The sequence below is a fragment of the Aethalodelphis obliquidens genome, unplaced genomic scaffold (assembly GCF_003676395.1).
Source record: "Aethalodelphis obliquidens isolate GAN/ISIS:26980383/991018 unplaced genomic scaffold, ASM367639v1 scaffold1, whole genome shotgun sequence".
Taxonomy (NCBI): Eukaryota; Metazoa; Chordata; class Mammalia; order Artiodactyla; family Delphinidae; genus Aethalodelphis; species Aethalodelphis obliquidens.
The window spans coordinates 70,956,761-70,972,979 of NW_020837945.1; the positions used below are offsets into that span (position 1 = coordinate 70,956,761).

Consider the following 16,219-nt stretch of genomic DNA (forward strand, 5'->3'; position numbering starts at 1 on the left):
AAAAAAGATGACAGGGGCTTCCCTGGTGGCGCAGTGGTTGGGAGTCCGCCTGCCAATGCAGGGGACACGGGTTCGTTGCCCCGGTCCGGGAGGATCCCACATGCCGCGGAGCGGCTGGGCCCGTGAGCCATGGCTGCTGGGCCTAAACGTCTGGAGCCTGTGCTCCGCAACGGGAGAGGCCACAACAGTGAGAGGCCTGCGTACTGCAAAAAAAAAAAAAAAAAAAAAAGATGACAAATAATGATGTACTTACTCTTCAATACTTTTATCGTAGACAGTCTTGATTCTTAAATGTTCATTAACATCTCTCTTTATAATATGATTTGCCTTAAGATGGACCTTATTTATGACCTAAAAAAAAGGAACAGATTTGAAAAAGATGTATAGATTAGTTAATTGAGGTCCCAACTTAAAATTAGTAAACTAAATTTCAAGTGTAATACCCAGAAAAAATACAAGAACTAAATAAATTGAGAGACAGTTCATGCTCATGTATAGGAAGACTCAAAATTATCAAGATGTCAGTTCTTCCCAACTTCATCTATAGATTCAATGCAATCCCAATCAAAATCCCAGCAAGTTACATTGTGCATATCAACAAACTAATTCCAAAGTTTATATAGATGGCAAAAGACCAAGAATAGCCAACAAAATGTTGAAGAAAAAAACAAAGTTGGAGGACTGACACTACCTGACTTCAAGATTTACTATAAAGTTACATTATCAAGACAGTGTGGTACTGGCAAAAGAAGAAACAAATAGACCAATGGAACAGAATAGAGAGCCCAGAAATAGGCCCACATAAGTATATTCAACAGATCTTTGACAAAGGAAAAAAAGCAATACAATGGAACAAAGATGGTCTTTTCAACAAATGGTGCTGGAACAACTGGATATTCACATGGGAAAAAAAAATGAATCTGGAGACAGACCTTACATCTTTCAGAAAAATTAACTCAAAATGGAATATAGACCTAAAATGTAAAACACAAAACTATATAAAACTCTTAGAAGATACCATAGGAGAAAAACCAGATGTCCTTGGATATAGTGATGACTTTTTAGATATAACACTAAAGGTACGATCCATGAATGAAATAACTGATAATTTCAACTTTATTAAAATTAAAAACTTCTGCTCAATGAGGGTTAACATCAAGAGAATAAGAAGACAAGCCATAGACTGGGAGAAAATATTTGCAAAAGACAAATCTGATAAAGGACTATTATCCAAAATATACAAAGAACTCTTAAAACTCAACAGTAAGAAAATGAGAGACTTCCCTGGCGGTCCAGTGGTTAAGACTCTGCGCTTCCAATGCAGAGGGCCCGGGTTCGATCCCTTTTCGGGGAACTAAGATCCCACATGCCATGCCCAGCGCGGCCAAAAGAAAGAAAAAGAAAATGAACAATCCAAGTAAAACATGGGCCAAAAACCTTAATAGACACCTCACCAAAGAAGGTATATAGACGGCCAATAAACATACAGAGAGACGTTTCACATTATACGTCATCAGGGAAATGCAAATTAAAACAACAAAATATCACTATACATACTTACAAAACTAAACACCCAGCAATCATGCTCTTTGGTATTTACACAAATGAGTTACAAACTTATATCCAAACAAAAACCTGTTCATGGATGTTTATAGCAGCTTTATTCATAATTGTTACAACTTAGAAGCAGCCAGGATGTTCTTCAAGAGGTGAGTGGATAAATAAACAGTGGTACATCCAGACAATGGAGTATTATTCAGAGCTAAAAAGATGAGCTATTAAGCCAGGAAAAGACATGGAGGAACCTTAAATGCATATCAGTAAGTGAAATAAGCCAATCTGAAAAGGTTACATACTATATGATTCCAACTATATGACATTCTGGAAAAGGCAAAACTATGGACACAGTAAAAAGTTCACTGTTTGCCAGGGATAGAGGGGTGAGGGATTAATAGAGCACAGAGGATTTTGAGGGCAGTGGACCTGTATGATACTGTAATGATGGCTACATGTCGTTATACATTTGTATTATACATTTGTCCAAACACATAGAATGTACAACACAAAGAGTAAATCCTAATGTAAACTATGGACTTTGGGTGACTATGATATGTCAATATAGTTTCATCAATTATGACAAACATACCACTCTGGTTGGGGATGTTGATAATAGGGGAGCCTGTGCATGTGAGGAGGAACAGAGTATTTGGGAAATCTCTGTACCTTCTTCACAATTTTGCAGTGAATCTAAAACTGCTTTTAAAAAATAGTCTTTAAGGGCTTCCCTGGTGGTGCAGTGGTTAAGAATCTGCCTGCCAATGCAGGGGACACAGGTTCGAGCCCTGGTCCAGGAAGATCCCACATGCTGCGGAGCAACTAAGTCCGTGAGCCACAACTACTGAGCTTGCACTCTAGAGCCCACAAGCCACAACTACTGAACCCACATGCCACAACTACTGAAGCCCATGTGCCCAGAACCCCTGCTCCACGACAAGAGAAGCCACCACAATGAGAAGCCTGCGCACCTCAATGAAGAGTAGCCCCCACTCGCCACAACTACAGAAAGCCCGTGTGCAGCAACGAAGACCCAACACAGCCAAAATAAATAAATAAATAAGTCTTTAATTTAAAAAAATGAAGATGAGAAGACAATGGAACAAATAGTTAAAGCACTAAAAGAAAGATATTCAATACTGAAGTGTATCTCCAATGAAACTACCCTTCAAAAATGAAGAGGAAATAAAGATATTTCAGATAAACAAAAATTGAGAGAATTCATCACCAGCAGACCTCCACTACAGGAAACACTAAAGGAAGTTCTTCATGGTAATGGAAATGACACTAGAGGGTAACTTGGATCTTGTCTTAGTTCAGGCTTCTATAACAGAATACCATAAACTGGGTGGCTAACAAACAACAGAAATTTACTTCTCACAGTTCTGGAGGCTGACAAGTCCAAGATCAAGGCGCCAGAAGACTGGGTGCCTGGTGAAGGCTCACTTCTTGTTTCTTAAGGCCATAGTCTGGTTGTATCCTCTGGCAGAAGGGGCAAGGAGCTCTTTCATAAGGGTATTAATCTCATTCATAAGGGCTCTGCCCTCATGACCTAATCATCTACCAAAGACCCCATCTCCTAACCATTATATTGAGAGTTAGCCTTTCAACATATGAATTTTGAGGGAACACATTCACTATATACAAGATCTGTAGGAAGGAATGTGGACAAGTGGAAATGTTAGATAAGTAAATATAAAAGTCTATTGTGTAGAAAACAGTTAACATAGCAGGCCTAAGACTACTATCTTTAGAAAGACCTGCTTGCAAGTTTGACTTTTCACTGGTCCCAGAATTTGAATGGTAAACTGTCCCTACACTGACATAAAACTTCCCTAAGCAATAAGGCAGTCTCATTGTGACCAAACTGCTAACAGAAATACAGTTTATGCTGAACATCTGTTTACTTCTCAGAGTCAGGAATGTTAGTGACTGAAATTGTGCCTACATGAACCGTCTCCAATAAAAACCCTGGACTCCTAGACTCAGACGAGCTTCCCTGTAGACAACAATTTGTGCTTGTTCTTACAAGTTACTGCTAAACGGATTAAGCATGTCCTATGTGACTCCACTAGGAGAGGATTCTTGGAAATGTCAAGAAAAATTCAACTAACAATCAAGTTAAGAAGAGAAAAGGGTATTTAATTTGGGCCAAACTGAGGATTATAACCTGGGAGATAGACTCTCAGAAGTTCTGAGAACTGTTATGCCCATTAGAAGTCAAAGGCACAGTCATATACATTCTCAAGACAAAGAATCATACATCAAAGTGACATACTGATATTTTACATAAAGTTCACCAAAGATATATAGTCCAGGTAAGCACGTACAAAGGCAGAGAACAACAGTAAGTCACTATGGCTCGCTACAGAGTTGGGAAAGAATGGTATTCTTTTAAAAAATTACATTGCTAGTGCCAGAAAAAAGGGGAAAAAAATCGATCTTTATGATCCAGCAGGCATTCCCATCTTTGAGGAGGTCTGGTTAATGTGTAATTCAGATGCACACAAGGAGGGAGGGAGGAGGCCCAAACGGACACAGAGACAGAACTTTATGTTTAAATTTTCTTGTCCTGCCTTAAAATACACATTTTATTTCATCAGAAGCTTGTGTCTGGTTTCCTTCAGTTTTTGCTCCGGGAGCCATTTCTTTTTACTGATTGTGCTTGATATGTATCCTTTCACTGTAATAAATCTTAGCTGTGAGTACAACTATATGCTGAGTCCTATGAGTCCTTCCAGCAAATCACCAAACCTGGGGTGGTTTGGAGACCTTCAACACAATTATACACATATTTCTTTTCTTCTTTTCATTTCTTTAGAGACATTGTTTAAAACTAAAATTATAAAATTGCAATTGTGAGAGTTATATGTAGAGTTATTATATATTATGGTAATAGCAAAAGGACAAGGAAATAGTGACACTATACTGTTGAAAAGTTCCCGTATTTAACATGACTATAAACTTTAAGTAGATGTCATAAATTCAAGATACATATTATAATCAATAGAGCAAACATTCAAAAATATATTGCATTTTACTGTTGGTTAATTACACCTCAATTTAAAAAGTAAAGCAAAGAGATACAGCTAAAAAGTAAACAAAGGAATTAAAATAGAATACTAAAAAACAGAAGGCACAAACAGTCAAGTGAAACAAAGAGAAAAAAATAGCTAAACTGCCAATCCAAACTCAACCATGTCAAAAATCACATTAAATGTAAACATTAAATGTAAAAGGACTGAACATTCTTGTTAGAAAGCAGAGACTGTCAGACTAGAGAGAGCAAGATGCAACTATTTGCTATCTATAAGAAGCCCATTTTAACGATAAAGACACAGAGAAATAGAGAGTATAAGGATGGAAAAACACACATCATGTAAACACTAATCAAAAGAAAGCCAGAGTGGCTATATTAGTATTAGACAAAGTATATTTCAAAACAAGGAGTATTAATTACCAGGAATAAAGAGAGGGGCAGTATGTAATGCTAAATGGGTCAATTCACAAAAAAATAACAATGTAAAATGTGTAAACACCTAACAGCAGAGCTGCAAAATACGTGAAGCAAAAACTGAAAACTGAAAGGAGAAGTAAACAAATCCACAATTATAGCTGGTGACTTCAACATTCCTACTCAGTAATCAACACAAGTAGACAGAAAATCAGTAAGGACATGGGAGACCTGAGCAGCACTATAACTAACTTGACCTAAATGACATTTATAGAACCACCTGCCCCAACATCAGCAGAATGTACATTCTTCTCAAGTACACACAGAACGTTAACCTGGTTAGATTTTTGGCTATAAAACATATTTTACTATAAAACAATCCTTAAGAAATACAAAAAACTGAAATCATACAAAGGATGTTTGCTATCCATAACTAAATTAAACTAAAATGCAATTAGGTAAAGATAACTGGGAAATCTCCAAATATTAGAAAATCAAACTTTTTTTTTTTTTTTTTGTGCCGCACCATGAGGCCTTCGGGACCTTAGTTTCCTGACAAGGGATTCACTGTGCCCCCTGTAGTGAAAACTCAGCCATAACCGCCAGGGAATTCCTGAACAACAAACTTTTAAATTATCCTTAGGTTGAAGATGAAGTCACAAAGGAGATCAGAAAATATTTTTAATTGAATGATGATAAGATTATAAGCAATTAATATTTTTTAAAATAAATTTATTTATTTATTTTTGGCTGTGTTGGGTCTTTGTTGCTGCGCGCGGGCTTCCTCTAGTTGCAGCGAGCAGGAGCTACTCTTCTTTGCGGTGCAGGCTTCTCAATGCTGTGGCTTCTCTCATTGTGGAGCATGGGCTCTAGGCACGCGGGCTTCAGTAGTTGCGGCACAAGGGCTCAGTAGTTGTGGCTCATGGGCTCTAGAGCACAGGTTCAGTAGTTGTGGCACATGGGCTTAGTTGCTCCGCGGCATGTGGGATCTTCCCAGACCAGGGATTGAACCCGTGTCCCCTGCATTGGCAGGCAGATTCTCAACCACTGGGCCACCAGAGAAGCCCAGCAATTAATATTTGTGTAATGTAATTAGTGTTTAGAAATTTATAACTTTAAATACTTATATTAGAAAAAATAATCTCAAATTAATGACCTAAGCTTCCATCTTAAGAAATTAGAAAATGAAGGGCAAATTAAACTCAAAGAAAGCAGAAGAAAGTAAATAATAAAGAACAGAAATCAATTAAAAGGAAAACAGAAAAATGACAGAGAAAAATCAATGAAACCCAGTGGCGGTTCTTTGAGAAGATCAATACAATTGATATATCTCTAAGCAGACTAAGAGAGCAGATACCAATTACCAATATCAAGAATGAAACAGGGCATATCACTATAGACTTTAGAGACAGTGATATTGTGATTTATAATAAAAATATATATATTTGGTCTTTGTCGCATTTTTGGAATTTCCTAAGACCTCTGGAATTTCCTAAATGATAAAAGTGATCAGGTGTCTTTTGTCATGTTAATGAGGTAACTTTTGGAAGCACCTAAGGGTGGAGACTGGTTACCAGTGGAGCCAAGTATGTGAATAAAAGATTGGAACTTTCAGTCCTTTCCACCCCCTCTAACCTCTGAGGAGAGGAGAGGGGCTGGAGATCAAGTTCAACCACCAATGCCCAATGATTTAATCAATTATATCTATGTAATGCCTACCTAAAACCCAAAATGATGGGGTTTGGAGAGCTTCCAGGGTGGTGAACACATGGAGATTCCGGGAGAGTGACATGTTCAGAAAGCACAGAAGCTCTGTGCCCTTTCTCCATACGTTGCCCTATACATCTCTTCCACCTGACTGTTCTTGAGCTACATTCTCTTATAATAAACCAGTAATCTAGTAAGTAAACATTTTCTCTGAGCTCTGTGAGCCTCTTTAGCAAATTAATCAGAACCAAAGAGGGAGTTGTTGGAACTTCCGATAGCTGGTTGGTCAGAAGCACAGGTAACCCCCTGGACTCACATTGGATCAAATGGGGGAGAAGGGGCAATGCTGTAGGTCTGAACTCTTAACCTGTGGAATCTGATGCTATCTCTGGGTAGACAGTGTCAGAATTGAGTTGAATTGTGGGACACTCACCTGATGTTGGAGAGTGGCTTGGTGATGTATGGAAAACCCTTGACACATTAGAATTGGTAACTCAGAACCCTTTACAGACATTTAAAAGATCAAATGGGAACATTAAGAAAACTGTATTTCCATAAATTTGACAACTTTGATGAAATGAAATTCTTTGAAAGATATGACTTACCAAAACACAATCAAGAAGAAATAGATAACCTCAATAGTCCAATATCTATTAAAGAAAATAAGTTCATAGTTTATAACACTCCAATAAAGAAAATTCCAGGCTGAGATATCTCCATTCATGAATTCTACTAAACATTTAAGGAAGAAACAATACTGCTTGTATACAAACTCTTTCTGAAAGTAGAAGAGGAAGAAATATTTCCCAATTCATTCTATAAGGCCAGCATTACCCTAATACCAATCCCAACAAAGCTACAGAAGGAAAAAAAAACCAACTACAAACCAATATCCTTAATGAATACATATGCAAAATCATCAAAAAAACACTAGCAAATGAAATCCAGCAAAATGTAAAAAGGGTAATACATCATGATCAAGTGGGGTTTTATCTCAGGGGGATGCAAGCCTAGTTCATCATTCAAAAAATCAATCAATGTAACTCACAATATCAAAAGAATAAAGAAGAAAAGCTACATGATTATAACAATTGATACAGAAAAGACATTTAATAAAATTAAACACCCATTCATGACAAAAACTGTCAGCAGACTAGAAACAAAAAGTAATTTTCTTAACCTGATAAGGCACATCTACCAAAAATCTACAAACTAATACTTTTCTTTGCATTAAAATTTTTTATAGGGACTTCCCTGTGGCGCAGTGGTTAAGAATCCACCTGCCAATACAGGGGACACAGGTTCGATCCCTGGTCCAGGAAGATCCCACATGCTGCGAAGCAACTAAGCCCACGTGCCACAACTACTGAAGCTCATGTGCTGCAACTACTGAACCCACATGCTGCAACTACTGAAGCCCGCGTGCTCTAGGACCCGTGTGCCACAACTACTGAAGCCCGTGCAACTAGAGCCCATGCTCCACAACAAGAGAAGTCACCTCAATGAGAAGCCCGCATACTGCAACGAAGAGTAGTCCCTGCTCACCGCAACTAGAGAAAGCCCACGCGCAGCAGTGAAGACCCAACGCAGCAAAAAAGAAAAAAAAATTTTTAACACAATTTTGAAAGGTTACTTTCAATTTACAATTATTATAAAATATTGGCTATAGTCCCTGTGTTGTACAATACATCCTTAAGCCTATCTTATACTCAGTAGTTTGTAGTTCTCCCCTCTCACCCCCATCACTGGTAACCACTAGTTTGTTCTCTGTATCTGTGAGTCTGTTTCCTTTTTGTTATATTCACTAGTTTGTTGCATTTTCTAGATTCCACATATAAGTGATATCATACAGTATTTGCCTTTCTCTGTCTGACTTATTTCTCTTACCATAATGCCCTCCAAGTTCCTCCATGTTGCTGATAATGAAAAAATTTTGTTCTTTTTTAAAGCGGAGTAGTGTTCCATGCAACTAATACTCTTAATAGTGAAAGACTGAATGTTTTCCCCCTAAGATCAAGAACAATGGAAAGATGTCTACTCTCACCACTTGTATTCAATATTATAATGAAGGTCCTAGTCAGTATGATAAGGCAATATTAACATTAAATATTTGTAATAAGCAAAAGATACATATTGTAATCCCTAAAGCAAACACACACACACACGCAGCATGCGCACTAACCCCACAGACAAGTGAAATGTATCGATAAAAGGATGGAAAATTCTAATCGTAAGCAAGGTGAAATGGCTATACTAATATCAGCAAAGCAGACTTCAAGACAGAGAGTATCACCAGAAATAAAGAGTAATATTTTATAATAATAAGGGGTTAATACCTCAGAAATACATAATTACAACTGTGAATGTACCTAACAATAGATTCAAAATCCATGAAGCAAAAGCTGACAGAACTAAAGGAAGAAAAAAGACATTTATAATCTTAGAAATTTTTAAAGACTCTCTTAGACAAAACATTTTAAGAATATACAAATCTGTAGCCAATATTTTGTAATAACTGTAAATGGAATATAACCTTTAAAAATTGTATAAAAAAAGAATATAGAAATCTGAAGTGTACCATCAATCGCCTCACCTTTTTGACATGTATAGAAAGCTATACTCAATACCTATAGAATATATATTCTTTACTAGTACACAGAAAAGTTTAGCAGGATAGAGCGTATGCTGAGGTATAAATAAAACAATCTCAAATTTCAAAGAACTGAAATCTTACAGAAGGTACCTCTAAATTAGAAATCAATAACTATAAGATATCTAGAAAAGGACCACATATTTAGAAATTATATTTTAAACATTTTTAATAATCCAGGGATCAAAGAAAAAATTACCAGGGAAAATAAAAATGAATTATCACTTTGAATGAAGTGTTAATTAAAATACAATGTGTCAAAATCTGTGGAATGTAGCTACAGTTGTACTTTGAGAGAAATACAGGTCATTAAATGTTTATGGTAGAGAAGAAAGAAAAGGCTAAAAAACAATGATCTGGGACTTCCCTTGTGGCACAGTGGATAAGACTCCATGCTCCCAATGCAGGGGGCCCAGGTTCGATCCCTGGTCGGGGAACTAGATCCTACATGCATGCTGCAACTAAGAGTTCACGTGCCGTAACTAAGGAGCCTGCAAGCTGCAACTAAGAAGCCCACGTGCCACAACTAAGGAGCCCAGGAGCCGCAACTAAGGATCCCATGAGTCACAACTAAGGAGCCTGCCTGCCACAACAAAGATCTGGTGCAACCAAATAAATGAATAAATAAATAAACATTAAAAACAAAAAAGACAAACAATGATCTAAGTTTCCACCTAACAATATGAACAAAGTAAATCCACAGTAAGTAGAAAGGAAAAATAATAAAGAACAGGAAACAATGAAATAGAAAACAATAATTAAAGAAAACTACCAAAGCTAACAGTTGGCTATTTAAAATGATTAATAGGGACTTCCCTGGTGGTGCACAGTGGTTAAGAATCTGCCTGCCAATGCAGAGGACACAGGTTCGAGCCCTGGTCCAGGAATATCCCACATATCGCGGAGCAACTAAGCCCATGAGCCACAACTACTGAGCCTGCGTGCCACAACTACTGAAGCCCGCATGCCTCAAGCCCGTGCTCCACAATAAGAGAGGCCACCGCAATGAGAAGCCCACACACTGCAACAAAGAGTAGCCCCCGGTCACCGCAACTACAGAAAGCCCATGTGCAGAAACGAAGACCCAATGCACTCAAAAATAAATAAATAAATAAATTTGTAAATAAAATAAAATGATTAATAAACTTAATAAGCCCTTAGAAAGAATGGACTACAATAAAACAGAATAAACCCAAATTACCACATTAGAAATGAAAGCATGCCTATCACTCAGATTCTACAGACAACAAAAGGATAAATTATTATGAACAATTTTATGTCAATACATTTAACAATTCAGATGAAATAAAGTCCTTCAAAAACACAAGTTACCAAGACTGACATAAGATCAAATGGATACTATGAATAGACTTGTATGAGAGAAACTGGATTTATCTATCCCTACACAGTGGTTTCTTGGGGCCAGAGTGAAAGCATGGGTTTTCTGCAAATGAGCACAAGGGATCTTTCTGGGGTGATGGAAATGTTCTAAAACTGGACTGTGGTGATGGTTCTGTAGACTTGTAAATTTATAAAAATCACTTAATTGGACACTTAAGTGGGTGAATTTTATGGCATATAAATTATAGCTCAATAAAAGTATTTAAAAAACAACTCTCTACAAAGCAAACACTAGATCCAGACAGTTTCAGTTATGAATTATACCAGACATTTAAGGAAGAAATTTTCTTTTAGAAAATACATGATAGAATTTCCCAACTCATTATGTAAGACCAGTATAATTCTGCTATTAAAAGTTAACAAAGGGACTTCCCTGGTGGCGCAGTGGTTAAGAACCTGCCTGCCAATGCAGGGGACACGGGTTCAAGCCCTGGTCTGGGAAGATCCCACATGCCGCAGAGCAACTAAGCCCATGAGCCACAACTACTGAGCCTGAGCTCTAGAGCCCGTGAACCACAACTACTGAGGCCCGCATGCCTAGAGCCTGTGCTCTGCAACAGAGAAGCCACAGCAACGATAAGCCCACGCACCACAACGAAAAGTAGCCCCCACTCACAGCAACTAGAGAAAGCCTGTGCTCAGTAACAAAGACCCATTCTAGCCAAAGATAGATAGATAGATAGATAGATAAATATTTTTAAAAGCTAACAAAGAAGATGGCAGAGTAGAAGGACGAGCACTCACTCCCTCTTGTGAGAGCACCGGAATCACAAGTAACCACTGAACAATCATCGACAGGAAGACACTGGAACTCACCAAAAAAGATACCCCACATCCGAAGACAAAGGAGAAGCTGCAATGAGACAGTAGGAGGGGCATAATCACAAAAAAAATCAAACCCCATAACTGCTGGGTGGGTGACTCACAAACTGGAGAACACTTATGCCACAGAAGCCCACCAACTGGAGTGAAGGTTCTGAGCCCTATGTCAGGTTTCCCAACCTGGGGGTACGGCAATGGGAGGAGGAATTCCTAGAGAATCAGACTTTGAAGGCTAGCGAAACTTGACTGCGGGACTTTGACAGGACTGGGGTAAACAAAGACTCCACTCTTGGAGGGCACACACAAAGTAGTGTGTGCATCAGGACCCAGGGGAAGGAGCAGTGACGCCATGGGAGACTAAATGAGACCTACCAGCTAGTGTTGGAGGGTCTCCTGCAGAGGCGGGGTGTGGCTGTGGCTCATAATGGGGACAAGGACACTGGCAGCAGAAGTTCTGGGAAGTACTACTTGGGGTGAGCCCTCCCAGAGTCTGCCATTAGCCCCACCAAAGAGCCAGGTAGGCTCCAGTGCTAGATCGCCTCAGGCCAAACAACCAACAGGGAGGGAACCCAACCCCACCCATCAGCAGACAAGTGGATTAAAGTTTTACTAAGCTCTGCCCACCAGAGCAACAACCAGCTCTACCCACCACCAGTCCCTCCCATCAGGAAGCTTGCACAAGCCTCTTAGATAGGCTCATCCACCAGAGGGCAGACAGCAGAAGCAAGAAGAACTACAATTCTGCAACCTATGGAAGGAAAACCACATTCACAGAAAGATATACAAAATGAAAAGGCAGAGGACTTTGTACCAGATGAAGGAACAAGATAAAACCCCAGAAAAACAACTAAATGAAGTGGAGATAGGCAACCTTCCACAAAAAGAATTCAGAATAATGATAGTGAAGATGATCCAGGACCTTGGAAAAAGAACGGAGGCAAAGATCGAGAAGATGCAGGAAATGTTTAATAAAGACCTAGAAGAATTAAAGAACAAACACCTAAAAGAATTAAAGAACAAACAATCAGAGATGAACAATACAATAACTGAAATGAAAAATACACTAGAAGTAATCGATAGCAAAATAACTGGGGCAGAAGAACGGATAAGTGACCTGGAAGACAGAAGGGTAGAATTCGCTACCGTAGAACAGAATAAAGAAAGAAGAATGAAGACAGCCTAAGACATCTCTGGGACAACATTAAATGCAACAACATTTGCATTATAGGGGTCCCAGAAGGAGAAGAGAGAGAGTAAAGGACCCAAGAAAATATCTGAAGAGATTATAGTCGAAAACATCCCTAACATGGGAAAGGAAATAGCCACCCAAGTCCAGGAAGCACAGAGAGTCCCAGGCAGGGTAAACCCAAGGAGAAACACACAGAGACACACAGTAATCAAACTGACAAAAATTAAAGACAGAGAAAAATTACTGAAAGCAACAAGGGAAAAATGACAAATAACATACAAGGGAACTCCCATAAGGTTAACAGCTGATTTCTTAGCAGAAACTCTACAAGCCAGAAGGGAGTGGCATGATGTATTTAAAGTGATGAAAGGGAAGAACCTACAACCAAGATTACGCTACCCGGCAAGGATCTCATTCAGATTCGATGGAGAAATCAAAAGCTTTACAGACAAGCAAAAACGAAGGGAATTCAGCACCACCAAACCAGCTGTACAACAAATGCTAAAGGAACTTCTCTAAGTGGGAAACACAAGAGAAGAAAAGGATCTAAAAAAACAAACCCTAAACAATTAAGAAAATGGTCACAGGAACATACATATCGATAATTACCTTAAACGTAAATGGATTAAATGCTCTGACTAAAAGACACAGGCTCACTGAATGGATACAAATAAGACCCATGTATATGCTGTCTACAAGAGACCCACTTCAGACCCAGGGACACATACAGACTGAAAGTGAGGGGATGGAAAAAGATATTCCATACAAATGGGAATCAAAAGAAAGCTGGGGTAGTAATACCCATATCATATAAAATTGACTTTAAAATAAAGAATGTTACAAGAGACAAGGAAGGATACTACATAACGATCAAGGGAACAATCCAAGAAGAAGATATAAGAATTATCAATATATATGCACCCAACATAGGAGCACCTCAATACATAAGGCAACTGCTAACAGCTATAAAAGAGGAAATAGACAGTAACAGAATAATAGTGGGGGACTGTAACACTTCACTTACACCAATGGACAGATCATCCACACAGAAAATTAATAAGGAAACACAAGCTGTAAATGACACAATAGACCAGATAAATTTAATTGATATTTATAGGACATTCCATCCAAAAACAGCAGATTACACTTTCTTCTCAAGTGCACACGGAATATTCTCCAGGATAGATCACACCTTGGGTCACAAATAAAGCCTCAGTAAATTTAAGAAAACTGAAATCATGTCAAGCATCTTTTCTGACAACGCTATGAGATTAGAAATCAATTATAGGGAAAAAAACGTAAAAAACAGAAACACATGGAGGCTAAACAATACGTTACTAAGTAACCAAGAGATCACTGAAGAAATCAAAGAGGAAATCAAAAAATACTTAGAGACAAATGACAATGAAAACACAATGATCCAAAACCTATGGGATGCAGCAAAAGCAGTTCTAAGAGGGAGGTTTATAGCAATACAAGCCTACCTCAAGAAACAAGAACAATCTCAAATAAACAATCTAACCTTACACCTAAAGGAAATAGAGAAAGAAGAACAAACAAAACCCAAAGTTAGTAGAAAGAAAGAAATCATAAACATCAGAGCAGAAATAAATGAAAGAGAAACAAAGAAAACAAGAGCAAAGGTCAAGGAAACTAAAAGCTGGTTCTTTGAGAAGATAAACAAAACTGATAAACCTTTAGCCAGACTCATCAAGAAAAAGAGGGAGAGGACTCATATCAATAAAATTAGAAATGAAAAAGAAGAAGTTACAGTGGACACCGCAGAAATACAAAGCATCATAACAGACTACTACAAGCAACTCTATGCCAATAAAATGCACAATCTGGAAGAAATGGACAAATTGTTAGAAAGATATAACCTTCCAAGACTGAACCAGGAAGAAATAGAAAATATGAACAGACCAATCACAAGTAATGAAAGTGAAACTGTGATTAAAAATCTTCCAACAAACAAAAGTCCAGGATCAGATGGCTTCACAGGTGAATTCTATGAAACATTTAGAGAAGAGCTAATACCCATCCTTCTCAAACTCTTCCAAAAAATTGCAGAGGAAGGACCACTCCCAAACTCATTGTATGAGGCCACCACCACCCTGATACCAAAACCAGACAAAGATACTACAAAAAAAGAAAATTTACAGACCAATATCACTGATGAATATAGATGCAAAAATCCTCAATAAAATATAGCACAGAATCTAACAACACATTAAAAGGATCAAACACCATGATCAAGTGGCATTTATCCCAGGGATGCAAGGCATCTTCAATATACGCAAATCAATCAATGTGATACACCATTTTAACAAACTGAAGAATAAAAACCATATGATCATCTCAATAGATGCAGAAAAAGCTTTTGACAAAATTCAACACCATTTATGATAAAAACTCTCCCGAAAGTGGGCATAGAGGCAACCTACCTCAACATCATTAAGGCCATATATGACAAACCCACATCAAACATCATTCTCAATGGTGAAAAACTGAAAGCATTTCCTCTAAGATCAGGAACATGACAAGGATGGCCACTCTTGTCACTATTATTCAACATAGTTTTGGAAGTCCTAGCCACAGCAATCAGAGAAGAAAAAGAAATAAAAGGAATACAAACTGGAAAAGAAGTAAAACTGTCACTGTTTGCAGGTGACATGATACTATACATAGAGAATCCTAAAGATGCCACCAGAAAACTACTAGAGCTAATCAATGAATTTGGTAAAGTTGCAAGATACAAGAGTAATGCACAGAAATCTCTTGCATTTTTATACACTATCAACGAAAGCTCAGAAAGAGAAATTAAAGAAACAGTCCCATTCACCACTGCAACAAAAAGAATAAAATACCTAGGAATAAACCTACCTAAGAAGGTAAAAGACCTGCACTCAGAAACTGCAAGACACTGATGAAAGAAATCAAAGATGACACAAACAGATGGACAGATACACCATGTTCTTGGATTGGAAGAATCAATATTGTGAAGAAGACTATACTACTCAAAGCAATCTACAGATTCAATGCAATTCCTATCAAATTACCAGTGGCATCTTTTACAGAACTAGAACAAAAAATCTTAAAATCTGTATGGAGACACAAAAGACCCTGAATAGCCAAAGTAGTCTTGAGGGAAAAAAACAGAGCTGGAGGAATCAGACTCCCTGACTTCAAACTATACTACAAAGCTACAGTAATCAAGACAATATGGTACTGGCACAAAAACAGAAATATAGATCAATGGAACAGGATAGAAAGCCCAGAGATAAACCCACACACCAATGGTCAACTAATCTATGACAAAGGAGGCAAGGATATACAATAAAGAAAAGACAGTCTCTTCAATAAGTGGTGCTGGGAAAAGTGGACAGCTACATGTAAAAGAATGAAATGAGAACACTCCCTAACACCATACACAAAAATAAAC

General features: G+C 38.0%; 1 protein-coding gene across 4 annotated transcripts in view; it reads right to left on the reverse strand.

Annotated features, from left to right (window-relative positions):
- Window positions 1–16,219, reverse strand: part of LMLN (leishmanolysin like peptidase) — a 74,876-nt gene that overhangs the window by 54,636 nt on the left and 4,021 nt on the right. For all 4 annotated transcript variants that reach the window (XM_027107162.1, XM_027107176.1, XM_027107170.1 and 1 more), the window contains exon 2: window positions 254–351. In XM_027107162.1, the coding sequence (XP_026962963.1) occupies window positions 254–351 (98 nt within the window). The remainder of the gene's footprint in view (window positions 1–253; window positions 352–16,219) is intronic.